We start from the raw sequence: 12338 nt of genomic DNA, 5'->3' as shown, positions 1-12338 counted from the left end.
GTATATTTTATTATTTTTTAACTTAGAGGACTATTCATGTGTGAAATATTTAACATGAGTTCTTAGAGACAGGAACAGTCTTCAAATGGAACAGTGGCATTAAACAAATGGCTTAAATCACAATTTCAATACACACAAAGTCAACAAATGAAAAGTAAACACAATATTCTCACCCTAATGTGACTTAGTTTTACAACAGCAATAATGGCAATAGCAACAAATTATCAACATGATCACATGGCAAAAACATGATGGCATCACGAAAAGTGAGATAGTAGTTTGTGACACCATCACAAAATTATTTTGTGATGGTGTCACAAAATCTGGTTTGACGTGGGGGGCATTTAAGTTAGGGTTAAAAATAATGACTGAAACTTGACCATGTCATGAAAATGTAACGAATTTCGTAATAGTATCACAACAAAAAGTGAGACTGGGCTGCAAATCATACACAGTAGTTTTATAGACTAGTCTTCAGATTTGGAATTACTAAACAAAGGCATCTCTGTATGACAATTTCTCTGGGGTGGTCTGCGAAAGCTTTGAAATTCTGGAGCTGCTGGATCGTCCTGAGCCAATATAGTATCCATATTGTCCGTAAGGTCTGTAGTATCCAGTGTACAGCGTTTTTCCTGTGGAGCGGGCAGTCATGTATGTCCTTGTTCCATATGCATATATCACTTTACTGTAAGAACAATTTTTTGCAAAATGAATAAATCAGTGTGACATCAGCAGCCGCAGGCCACGATAAAAGCAAAGATGACCAAACTTTACCTTTCAGGGACTATTACATTCCAGACTGTCGCAGTGTAAAGTATAGCCCCCAAAAAGATGAAAAAACATCCCACCAATCCAAGAAATATAGGTGGTCCGACATCATACCTGGAATTAGTAAAAAAAAAACAAAACAAAAAAAAACAAAGCCTTGTTTATTAAACTTTGGCTGAATTCCAACAAACTTTGTATATGGATGATGGTCAACTGCAGAATTACTCTTGAAGGGTTGGTTTTGGCAAAGGTCAAGATAATTGGTGTCACAGATCGAAATTGTGATATTGCCTCTGACGGCACCCAAACTTGACACTGATATAGGTTGGTTCTGAAACTGTCTAGGTATTTTTAAGTTTTTGCGGTCTGACTTACACCAAATCTGATACATATGAGGTCTATTAGAAAAGTATCTGACCTTATTATTTTTTTCAAAAACCATATGGATTTGAATCACGTGTGATTGCGTCAGACAAGCTTGAACCCTCGTGCGCATGCGTGAGTTTTTCCACGCCTGTCGGTTGCGTCATTCGCCTGTGAGCAGGCTTTGAGTGAGGAGGATTTTCATTGTCAGGAAATGGCGGAATGATTTGGGCTTTTTTTCCATCAGAATTTTTCATAAACTGTTAGAGACTGGCAGCTGGAAACCATTCGAAAAATTTATCTGGCTTTCGGTGAAAATTTTACGGGCTTCACAGACAATAAGGACTGTTACTACAGCTTTAAGGAGGGCTTTAAGGACGCTCGGCGCGCCGCGCTCCGTGCCGCCATCGAGAGCCACAAACCACCGGATCATTTCCAAGTGGATGGCTCTGTGGAGCCGGACCATCATGTGCACTTTCTCTGGTTATCACAAGAGCTGGACATCAACCATTTTCCGGCAGATTTCACTTTTAACAAGAGATCTTGTAATGGAAAGCCGAGCGGAGGCTTCACGCATCATGACCGATTTGCTGATGGAGCGAGACAAAGGAACACCTCCGTTTTGGTCTCACAGGACGGCTTTGAGATGGCATTCAGACAGCTGTCGGTGGTTTTTCCATTGAGTGATTATCCGAGAAATTGTGGATGTGCCTGGACATGCCAGAACATGTCCCGTGAGGCTTCATCACGGCGTTGTTGTGCGCCATGCGGCACAGCCGCGACGTGCGAAGCCTCCGCTCCTCTTTCCATGACAAAAACTCCTGTAACAGTGGAATGTGACGTTCATTTCCAAACTTGATGCTGTGTTTTATCCAGGACGTCGTCTGACTAGCACAGGAATTGTGAAAAGATGTGGACATCAGCACCTTTTCGGCACATTGAGACAGACGTGCGGAGGAATTCCGTGCGTCGCGGTGGTGCCGCATGACGCAACGCAACGCCGTGATGAAGCCTCACGGGACATGTTCTGGCATGTCCAGGCACATCCACAATTTCTCGGATAATCACTCGATGGAAAAACCACCGACAGCTGTCTGAACGCCATCTCAAAGCCGTCCTGTGAGACCAAAACGGAGGTGTTCCTTTGTCTCGCTCCATCAGCAAATCGGTCGTGACGTGCGAAGCCTCCACTCGGCTTTCCATGACAAAATCTCCTGTTAAAAGTGAAATCTGCAGGAAAATGGTTGATGTCCAGCTCTTGTGATAACCAGAGAAAGTGCACACGACGGTCTGGCTCCACAGAGCCATCCGTTTAGAAATGATCCGGTGGTTTGTGGCTCTCGATGGCAGCACGGAGCGCGGCGCACCGAGCGTCCTTAAAGCCGTCCTTAAAGCTGTAGTAACAGTCCTTATTCTCTGTGAAGCCCGTAAAATTTTCACCGAAAGCCAGATAAATTTTTCGAATGGTTTCCAGCTGCCAGTCTCTAACAGTTTCTGAAAAAATTCTGATGAAAAAAAAGCCCAAATCATTCCACCATTTCCTGACAATGAAAATCCACCAAGGGGGTGGACCACTCCTCACTCAAAGCCTGCTCACAGGCGAATGACGCAACCGACAGGCGTGGAAAAACTCACACATGCACACGAGGGTTCAAGCTTGTCTGACGCAATCACACGTAATTCAAATCCATATGGTTTTTGAAAAAAATAATAAGGTCGGATACTTATCTAATAGACCTCGTATATGGGCACCACAGTGACTTAGTGGTTAGCACTGCTGCCTCACAGCAAGAAGGTTGTAGGATCGCTTCCTACCTAGGGTCTTTCTGTATGGAGTTTCCATGTTCTGGAAACTTTATATTGACTGTAGGAGTGCGTGCAGGTGTAAATGTGTTTTTGTCTGTCTGTATGTGGCCCTGTGATAGACTGGCGTTGTGTTGAGGGTGTACCCTGCCCCATGCGCCATGGCTCCGTGGATAGGGTCCATCCTCCCTTTCACCCTTGATTGGATGAAGTGGGTATAGAAAATGGATGGATGGTACGGGGGTGAGTTCTGGAATTGGCAAAGGGATGTGAAATTCAACAAAGGTCAATCGTTGGGGTTCTGGTCATTGGGACAAAGGTCAAAATTTCAGTTTTTCACTCCAGTTTGCACCACACATGGTAGGCATAGTGGGCAGTAGACAGGTGGGTTCTGGAATTCTCAAGCAAGATCAAATTTTCTGAAGGCCAATCACCGGGAGCCAAACTCATGTCTGTTTAAAGATACTCCTTGGTCCTTTGCTGATTTCTCCCAAACTCTGTGTCAGTGAAGGTTGATCCCCCCCCCCCCCCCCCCCCCAAAAAAAAAATATTAATTTGGGCTAAGATCAAGGTCAAAGAATTTGCCAATTTGGACTAAATATGGCACACACTTCAGTAGATTCCAGAATTACCCCTCAGCCAGAAGGTAATCATGTGAGTGAAGGTCAAGGTTGTTGGAGCCAAATGTCAGCTTACTTACAATATAAAGTTGTGATGTGTTTTGGAAAATCAGTTTTGGAAAATGTACCGTAAAACTCCTGGACCAACAGTGAGAGCGAGACTCGTTCCAGCAATCCTGTTGATGTACAAGCAGTAACCAGCAATATCAGATATACCTGTGTGCAGAGGAGTCACTGGTCTGTGACAACATCAGGGCAAAACATTTGTGTCATTTACAGTCACATATGCTGTGTGTAAAGTTACCGCCAGCAAAATGACATGCTGCTCCTGTAAGCAGAAGCTTGTCCTTAGTTTTCTTAGCTCCGCCGATGACCGTGCACTCCATTCTGAGAAAGCAAAATACTGCAGCGAAAGACCCCCAAGCTAAGCCGCACATTAGCAGGCCTCGCACCGCCTGTATAAAAGCTGTTAGGCATAAAAAGACTTATTTTCAGAAATTTATCAACAAACATCAAACACTTCCCAATCTGAAAAGATGCCCACCCCTTAAAATGTTTCTGTGCTATTTAGTTTAAAAGAATGTGATTTATATCAAGTAAGAAGTATTTATGTAATACCAGATCACATAATTTCAATGTGTTTTACTCATTTACTGTGTCTAAGCTGTAGTCATTTACACAGACCCAACATTCCCTTAATCAAGCATTGGTAATGAAAAACTTTACTATAACAGGAAGAAACCTTGAGAAGAGCCAGATTCCATAGAGAGGCCATCTGCAAAATCCAGTGGGGTTGATGCCTCCTTTCTACAAATCCTGTGTATTTATCCATGAGCATTTATCTACGCTTCTTACTCTTTTAATTCATTTTATTAGGAAACAGAGCGTGCAGTGGCCTCAACTTTACCTAAATTCTGGGTCTTTCAGTGAAGCTTAGAGCTAGTGGCCGGCGATCACCTTAATATTTCTTCTGTTTTTCTTGTTGCTTAATGCTGACAAATTACACTGTATTTATTGTCTTTCTGATGCTTGATTCTGCTGTTTTTTCTTTTCTCTCTGTTTGAGCTGCAGCTCCATCCAGAGGTGGGTGTGGTATTTGTGCTGTAGACCCTCCTGTCCTGTGCACCAACAACATTTCCTGTATTTTTGTTTCGTGAATTGTTTCTGCAACTTATGTCTGTAGCATGGCCCAAGCAGAGGGTCACCCCTTTGAGTCTGGTCTGCTTGAGGTTTCTTCCTCAGAGGGAGTTTCTCCGTACCACTGCTACTCTGGGGGTTAGTAAGGTTAGACCTTACTTGTGTGAAACGCCTTGAGGCAACTCTGTTGTCATTTGGTGCTATATAAATTAAAATAAATTGAAAATGAAATTGACAACCATTTACCCATTTGTTTCTATGATGTCCAATCTATGCACAAAGCTACTCAACTGCTTTGTCAGTTTAGAATTTGCCTCAAGTATGTCGAAAAAAAATTACATTTTTCTGTGGATACTGTTGAGCTCATATGTGCTGTATGCCAGGAAGTTAGTAAGCTGTGGAACACTAACAAGATAGCTGGTTTTTAATATTAAAAAACAAGTTAGCTCCTTCGATTCAGATGCTTGACTGGTCATAGTCAAATCATGTAGTCGGACAAGTGAAAGAAAACTACTTTAGTGAGTATTAACACATTTCAAAGATTAGATTAGATTAGATTAGATAGAAGTTTATTGATCCGTTGGGAAGATTACCTGAGGGAAATTGAGGTTCCAGCAGCATTGTATAGCAGCACACAGGGTAAGAAGCACACAGAATATCAAAAGTGAAAGTAAAAAACAAACAACAGCAACAACAACAACAACCAAAAACAGTTTGCAAATACGTATATATACACACACCAATATAAATATCAGACATACTGATCAATACTGGTTTACTGGCTATGACGCTCCCTCTCCTTCCTGTCCTCTGTCTTCCTGTTACTCCTCCTAAATGAGTTATATTTTGTAGCTATACCATCCAGAAAAATAACTAAAAGTGAAAGTGCTTTAACTAATAATCCAAGTCTCTCACCCATGGCTGCTATATGGCCTACGTTAATAAATGAATTTGTTTGGGGTGGACACTAGAGGGTGTATTGCGTATATTATAAACATTATACAAATGGTAGGTGGAAACTTGGCATCAGCCATATCTGCTTAATAATGCCAGCAGACATTAAGATGCAAATAAAAGACTATGTAATCTTTAACTTCCTCCAGCAATTCATTATTAATTTTGAGTGGTGATTAACTTTGTTCTTCGACTTAGGTTGTGAAACAACACTACAGTCTTATTCCAACAAAGATTTAACATTTGACTGATTTTATTGAACTCACACTTCTCATAAAACTTTTATGTGAACTCCACATGGTGCACACACGTCTGCTATGGCTGTGACCCACAAATCGATCTTTTCAGCCTCCATGGACTATCAAAAGTAGTATCTTCTTGAGGTTTGGCACTCTGACATAGAAGACTGAAGCACTTACGGGCGACAGACCAGAGCACTGGATAGTTCCTGCAGTTGGTCACTGCTGTGGAATCAGTGAAACAGTCCTTCCAAAGGTTGGACCAGTACCAGGCCACCTTGATGATGAAGGAACCTCCTTGGCCTCCTATTTGGTAGATCCTCCAGTAGTCCATGGCTATGGTGCACAACACAAACAACCATCCCAGCGTTGAGATCAAAAAACCTAAGATTTGGATCAGACGCTTTTTCATTTCTAAAATCTGCAAATAAGACCGATGAGAGCTACTAATCCAACTTCGGCTGGTTGTATAATGTTAACTGGTGGTTACGAGTCCTTTTTGGACGGGAGCGTGTTTGTGCCATGTGTCAGTTCTGTTGATGCGGGCTCTGTCTATGTTTACTGTAAATTGTAAGGAGTGTGCAACTTCCAACTGTGCTGCTATGTAATTTTTTTTGATGCACTATGCAACAAGAGTCCATTTAATATGTAAGGCCTCATAGTAAAATACTATTTGTGTTGCTCAACTCGAGCACCGCACTCGTAGAGCGCAAATCTCTGCCATCACTAGTTTACAATTCCACAAATTTTTACCTTGGAAAAAAATTTCAAGGCTAAAGTCCTGTTAGAAGTGGCTTTTCATAAAATAAAATATAATACAAAATATAGATCAAAAGCGCTTTTCAATGTTAAAATCAAATATCCCCTAAATCCGCAAAACGGATCAGATGCAGATCAAACTTGGTCTATTCATTGAGAGAGCCAGTTTGCACCTCATTATCACAAATGAGAGTAACTGAGGCACTTTTGATTGAGATATAATGCAAAATGTACACCAACTGGTTTTTCAGCATAAAATTCAAATGTCCACAAAATCCACAGTCTGGATCAGATCCTGAACAAACTTTGCCAGACAATAGTGAGTGGCAGTCAGAACCTCACTTTCAAATATGAGAGTGATCGGGGAATGTTTGATCAATCAATCAATCAATCAATCAACTTTTTTCTTGTATAGCGCCAAATCACAACAAACAGTTGCCCCAAGGCGCTCCACATTGCAAGGCAAGGCCATACAATAATTATGAAACACAGTCTACGTCTAAAGCAACATAACCACGGGATGGTCCAGGGTCACCCGATCCAGCCCTAACTATAAGCCTTAGCGAAAAGGAAAGTTTTAAGCCTAATCTTAAAAGTAGAGAGGGTATCTGTCTCCCTGATCTGAATTGGGAGCTGGTTCCACAGGAGAGGAGCCTGAAAGCTGAAGGCTCTGCCTCCCATTCTACTCTTACAAACTCTAGGAACTACAAGTAAGCCCGCAGTCTGAGAGCGAAGCGCTCTAATGGGGTAATATGGTACTATGAGGTCCCTAAGATAAGATGGGACCTGATTATTCAAAACCTTATAAGTAAGAAGAAGAATTTTAAATTCTATTCTAGCATTAACAGGAAGCCAATGAAGGGAGGCCAACACGGGTGAGATATGCTCTCTCCTGCTAGTCCCCGTCAGTACTCTAGCTGCAGCATTCTGAACCAACTGAAGGCTTTTTAGGGAACTTTTAGGACAACCTGATAATAATGAATTACAATAGTCCAGCCTAGAGGAAACAAATGCATGAATTAGTTTTTCAGCATCACTCTGAGACAAGACCTTTCTGATTTTAGAGATATTGCGTAAATGCAAAAAGGCAGTCCTACATATTTGTTTAATATGCGCTTTGAATGACATATCCTGATCAAAAATAACTCCAAGATTTCTCACAGTATTACTAGAGAACAGGGAAATGCCATCCAGAGTAACGATCTGGTTAGACACCATGCTTCTAAGATTTGTGGGGCCAAGTACAATAACTTCAGTTTTATCTGAGTTTAAAAGCAGGAAATTAGAGGTCATCCATGTCTTTATGTCTGTAAGACAATCCTGCAGTTTAGCTAATTGGTGCGTATCCTCTGGCTTCATGGATAGATAAAGCTGGGTATCATCTGCGTAACAATGAAAATTTAAGCAATACCGTCTAATAATACTGCCCAAGGGAAGCATGTATAAAGTGAATAAAATTGGTCCTAGCACAGAACCTTGTGGAACTCCATAATTAACTTTAGTCTGTGAAGAAGATTCCCCATTTACATGAACAAACTGTAATCTATTAGACAAATATGATTCAAACCACCGCAGCGCAATGCCTTTAATACCTATGACATGCTCTAATCTCTGTAATAAAATTTTATGGTCAACAGTATCAAAAGCAGCACTGAGGTCCAACAGAACAAGCACAGAGATAAGTCCACTGTCCAAAGCCATAAGAAGATCATTTGTAACCTTCACTAATGCTGTTTCTGTACTATGATGAATTCTAAAACCTGACTGAAACTCTTCAAATAGACCATTCCTCTGCAGGTGATCAGTTAGCTGTTTTACAACTACCCTCTCAAGAATCTTTGAGAGAAAAGGAAGGTTGGAGATTGGCCTATAATTAGCTAAGATAGCTGGGTCAAGTGATGGCTTTTTAAGTAATGGTTTAATTACTGCCACCTTAAAAGCCTGTGGTACATAACCAACTAACAAAGATAGATTGATCATATTTAAGATTGAAGCATTAAATAATGGTAGGACTTCCTTGAGCAGCCTGGCAGGAATGGGGTCTAATAAGCATGTTGATGGTTTGGATGAAGTAACTAATGAAAATAACTCAGACAGAACAATCGGAGAGAAAGAGTCTAACCAAATACCGGCATCACTGAAAGCAGCCAAAGATAACGATACATCTTTGGGATGGTTATGAGTAATTTTTTCTCTAATAGTCAAAATTTTGTTAGCAAAGAAAGTCATGAAGTCATTACTAGTTAAAGTTAATGGAATACTCAGCTCAATAGAGCTCTGACTCTTTGTCAGCCTGGCTACAGTGCTGAAAAGAAACCTGGGGTTGTTCTTATTTTCTTCAATTAGTGATGAGTAGAAAGATGTCCTAGCTTCACGAAGGGCTTTCTTATAGAGCAACAAACTCTTTTCCAGGCTAAGTGAAGATCTTCTAAATTAGTGAGACGCCATTTCCTCTCCAACTTACGGGTTATCTGCTTTAAGCTATGAGTTTGTGAGTTATACCACGGAGTCAGACACTTCTGATTTAAAGCTCTCTTTTTCAGAGGAGCTACAGCATCCAAAGTTGTCTTCAATGAGGATGTAAAACTATTGACAAGATACTCTAACTCCCTTACAGAGTTTAGGTAGCTACTCTGCTCTGTGTTGGTATATGACATTAGAGAACATAAAGAAGGAATCATATCCTTAAACCTAGTTACAGCGCTTTCTGAAAGACTTCTAGTGTAATGAAACTTATTCCCCACTGCAGGGTAGTCCATCAGGGTAAATGTAAATGTTATTAAAAAATGATCAGACAAAAGGGAGTTTTCAGGGAATACTGTTAAGTCTTCTATTTCCATACCATAAGTCAGAACAAGATCTAAAATATGATTAAAGTGGTGGGTGGACTCATTTACTTTTTGAGCAAAGCCGATAGAGTCTAATAATAGATTAAATGCAGTGTTGAGGCTGTCATTCTCAGCATCTGTGTGGATGTTAAAATCGCCCACTATAATTATCTTATCTGAGCTAAGCACTAAGTCAGACAAAAGGTCTGAAATTCACAGAGAAACTCACAGTAACGACCAGGTGGACGATAGATAATAACAAATAAAACTGGTTTTTGGGACTTCCAATTTGGATGGACAAGACTAAGATACAAGCTTTCAAATGAATTAAAGCTCTGTCTAGGTTTTTGATTAATTAATAAGCTGGAATGGAAGATTGCTGCTAATCCTCCGCCCCGGCCCGTGCTACGAGCATTCTGACAGTTAGTGTGACTCGGGGGTGTTGACTCATTTAAACTAACATATTCATCCTGCTGTAACCAAGTTTCTGTTAGGCAGAATAAATCAATACGTTGATCAATTATTATATCATTTACCAACAGGGACTTAGAAGAAAGAGACCTAATGTTTAATAGACCACATTTAACTGTTTTAGTCTGTGGTGCAATTGAAGGTGCTATATTATTTTTTCTTTTTGAATTTTTATGCTTAAATAGATTTTTGCTAGTTATTGGTGGTCTGGGAGCAGGCACCGTCTATACGGGGATGGGGTAATAGGGGGATGGCAGGGGGAGAGAAGCTGCAGAGAGGTGTATAAGACCACAGCTCTGCCTCCTGGTCCCAACGCTAGACAGTCACAGTTTGGAGGATCCCAAAAAATTGGCCAGATTTCTAGAAATGAGAGCTGCTCCCTCTAAAGTGGGATGGATGCCGTCTCTCCTAACAAGACCAGGTTTTCCCCAGAAGCTTTGCCAATTATCAATGAAGCCCACCTCATTTTTTGGACACCACTCAGACAGCCAGCAATTCAAGGAGAACATGCGGCTAAACATGTCACTCCCGGTCTGATTGGGGAGGGGCCCAGAGAAAACAACAGAGTCCGACATTGTTTTTGCAAAGTTACACACCGATTCAATGTTAATTTTAGTGACCTCCAATTGGCGTAACCGAGTGTCATTACTGCCGACGTGAATTACAATCTTACCAAATTTACGCTTAGCCTTAGCCAGCAATTTCAAATGTCCTTCGATGTCGCCTGCTCTGGCCCCCGGAAGACAATTGACAATGGTTGCTGGTGTCGCTAACTTCACATTTCTCAAAACAGAGTCGCCAATAACCAGAGTTTGATCCTCGGCGAGTGTATCGTCGAGTGGGGAAAAACGGTTAGAGATGTGAACGGGTTGACGGTGTACACGGGGCTTCTGTTTAGGGCTACGCTTCCTCCTCACAGTCACCCAGTCAGCCTGCCTTCCCGACTGCACGGGGTCTGCCAGGGGGGAACTAACGGCGGCTAAGCTACCTTGGTCCGCACCGACTACAGGGGCCTGGCTAGCTGTAGAATTTTCCACGGTGCGGAGCCGAGCCTCCAATTCGCCCAGCCTGGCCTCCAAAGCTACGAATAAGCTGCACTTATTACATGTACCGTTACTGCTAAAAGAGGCCGAGGAATAACTAAACATTTCACACCCAGAGCAGAAAAGTACGGGAGAGACAGGAGAAGCCGCCATGCTAAAACGGCTAAGAGCTAGTAGCTACGCTAAGCTAGCGGATTCCCAAACAGGGAATCCGACACTAGACAGGCTGTGGAGCAGCACAGGTAACGCACGACAACAGTGCTAAAATAAAATAAAAATCCACTAGACAGGCTGTGGAGCAGCACAGGTAACGCACAACAACAGTGCTAAAAAATAAAATGAAATAAAAATAAAAATCCACTGGACAGGCTGTGGAGCAGCACAGGCAACGCACGACAACAGTGCTAAAACAAAATAAAAATCCACTAGACAGGCTGTGGAGCAGCACAGGTAACGCACGACAACAGTGCTAAAATAAAATAAAAATCCACTAGACAGGCTGTGGAGCAGCACAGGTAACGCACAACAACAGTGCTAAAAAATAAAATAAAATAAAAATAAAAATCCACTGGACAGGCTGTGGAGCAGCACAGGTAACGCACAACAACAGTGCTAAAAAATAAAATAAATAAAAATAAAAATCCACTGGACAGGCTGTGGAGCAGCACAGGCAACGCACGACAACAGTGCTAAAACAAAATAGAAATCCACTAGACAGGCTGTGGAGCAGCACAGGTAACGCACAACAACAGTGCTAAAACAAAATAAAAATCCACTGGACAGGCTGTGGAGCAGCACAGGTAACGCACAACAACAGTGCTAAAACAAAATAAAAATCCACTAGACAGGCTGTGGAGCAGCACAGGTAACGCACGACAACAGTGCTAAAACAAAATAAAAATCCACTAGACAGGCTGTGGAGCAGCACAGGCAACGCACGACAACAGTGCTAAACAAAATAAAAATCCACTAGACAGGCTGTGGAGCAGCACAGGCAACGCACGACAACAGTGCTAAAACAAAATAAAAATCCACTAGACAGGCTGTGGAGCAGCACAGGTAACGCACGACAACAGTGCTAAAACAAATAGAAATCCACTAGACAGGCTGTGGAGCAGCACAGGTAACGCACAACAACAGTGCTAAAACAAAATAAAAATCCACTGGACAGGCTGTGGAGCAGCACAGGTAACGCACAACAACAGTGCTAAAACAAATAAAAATCCACTGGACAGGCTGTGGAGCAGCACAGGTAACGCACAACAACAGTGCTAAAACAAAATAAAAATCCACTAGACAGGCTGTGGAGCAGCACAGGTAACGCACAACAACAGTGCTAAAACAAAATAAAAA

General features: G+C 41.7%; 1 protein-coding gene across 2 annotated transcripts; it reads right to left on the bottom strand.

Moving 5' to 3' along the window:
* LOC117525370 (claudin-10) lies at positions 1–6374 on the bottom strand. 2 transcript variants are annotated; one of them, XM_034187221.1, is made up of 5 exons: positions 6065–6374; positions 3859–4020; positions 3683–3770; positions 775–882; positions 1–685 (listed from the first exon to the last, which is right to left on the bottom strand). In XM_034187221.1, the coding sequence occupies exons 1-5, from the start codon at positions 6294–6296 to the stop codon at positions 490–492; spliced, it is 786 nt and encodes a 261-aa protein (XP_034043112.1). In that variant the 5' UTR covers positions 6297–6374; the 3' UTR covers positions 1–489. The 2 variants fall into 2 exon arrangements, with proteins under 2 accessions (XP_034043112.1, XP_034043113.1); XM_034187222.1 differs by lacking the exon at positions 775–882.
* Positions 6375–12338: the final 5964 nt, after the last annotated feature.

The sequence above is a fragment of the Thalassophryne amazonica genome, chromosome 14, assembly GCF_902500255.1.
Source record: "Thalassophryne amazonica chromosome 14, fThaAma1.1, whole genome shotgun sequence".
Classification (NCBI taxonomy): domain Eukaryota; kingdom Metazoa; phylum Chordata; class Actinopteri; order Batrachoidiformes; family Batrachoididae; genus Thalassophryne; species Thalassophryne amazonica.
Note: the sequence above shows the minus strand (reverse complement) of the source record. Positions and strands in the feature narration are given on the sequence as shown.

Coding starts and splice junctions, on each gene's coding strand:
- LOC117525370 (XM_034187221.1), bottom strand. CDS start 6,296: ATGAAAAAGCGTCTGATCCAAATCTTAGGTTTTTTGATCTCAACGCTG. Junction 4,021..6,064: donor AGTGCTCTGGTCTGTCGCCC/GTAAGTGCTTCA, acceptor TATGCCTAACAG/CTTTTATACAGGCGGTGCGA. Junction 686..774: donor AATGTAATAGTCCCTGAAAG/GTAAAGTTTGGT, acceptor TTGTTCTTACAG/TAAAGTGATATATGCATATG.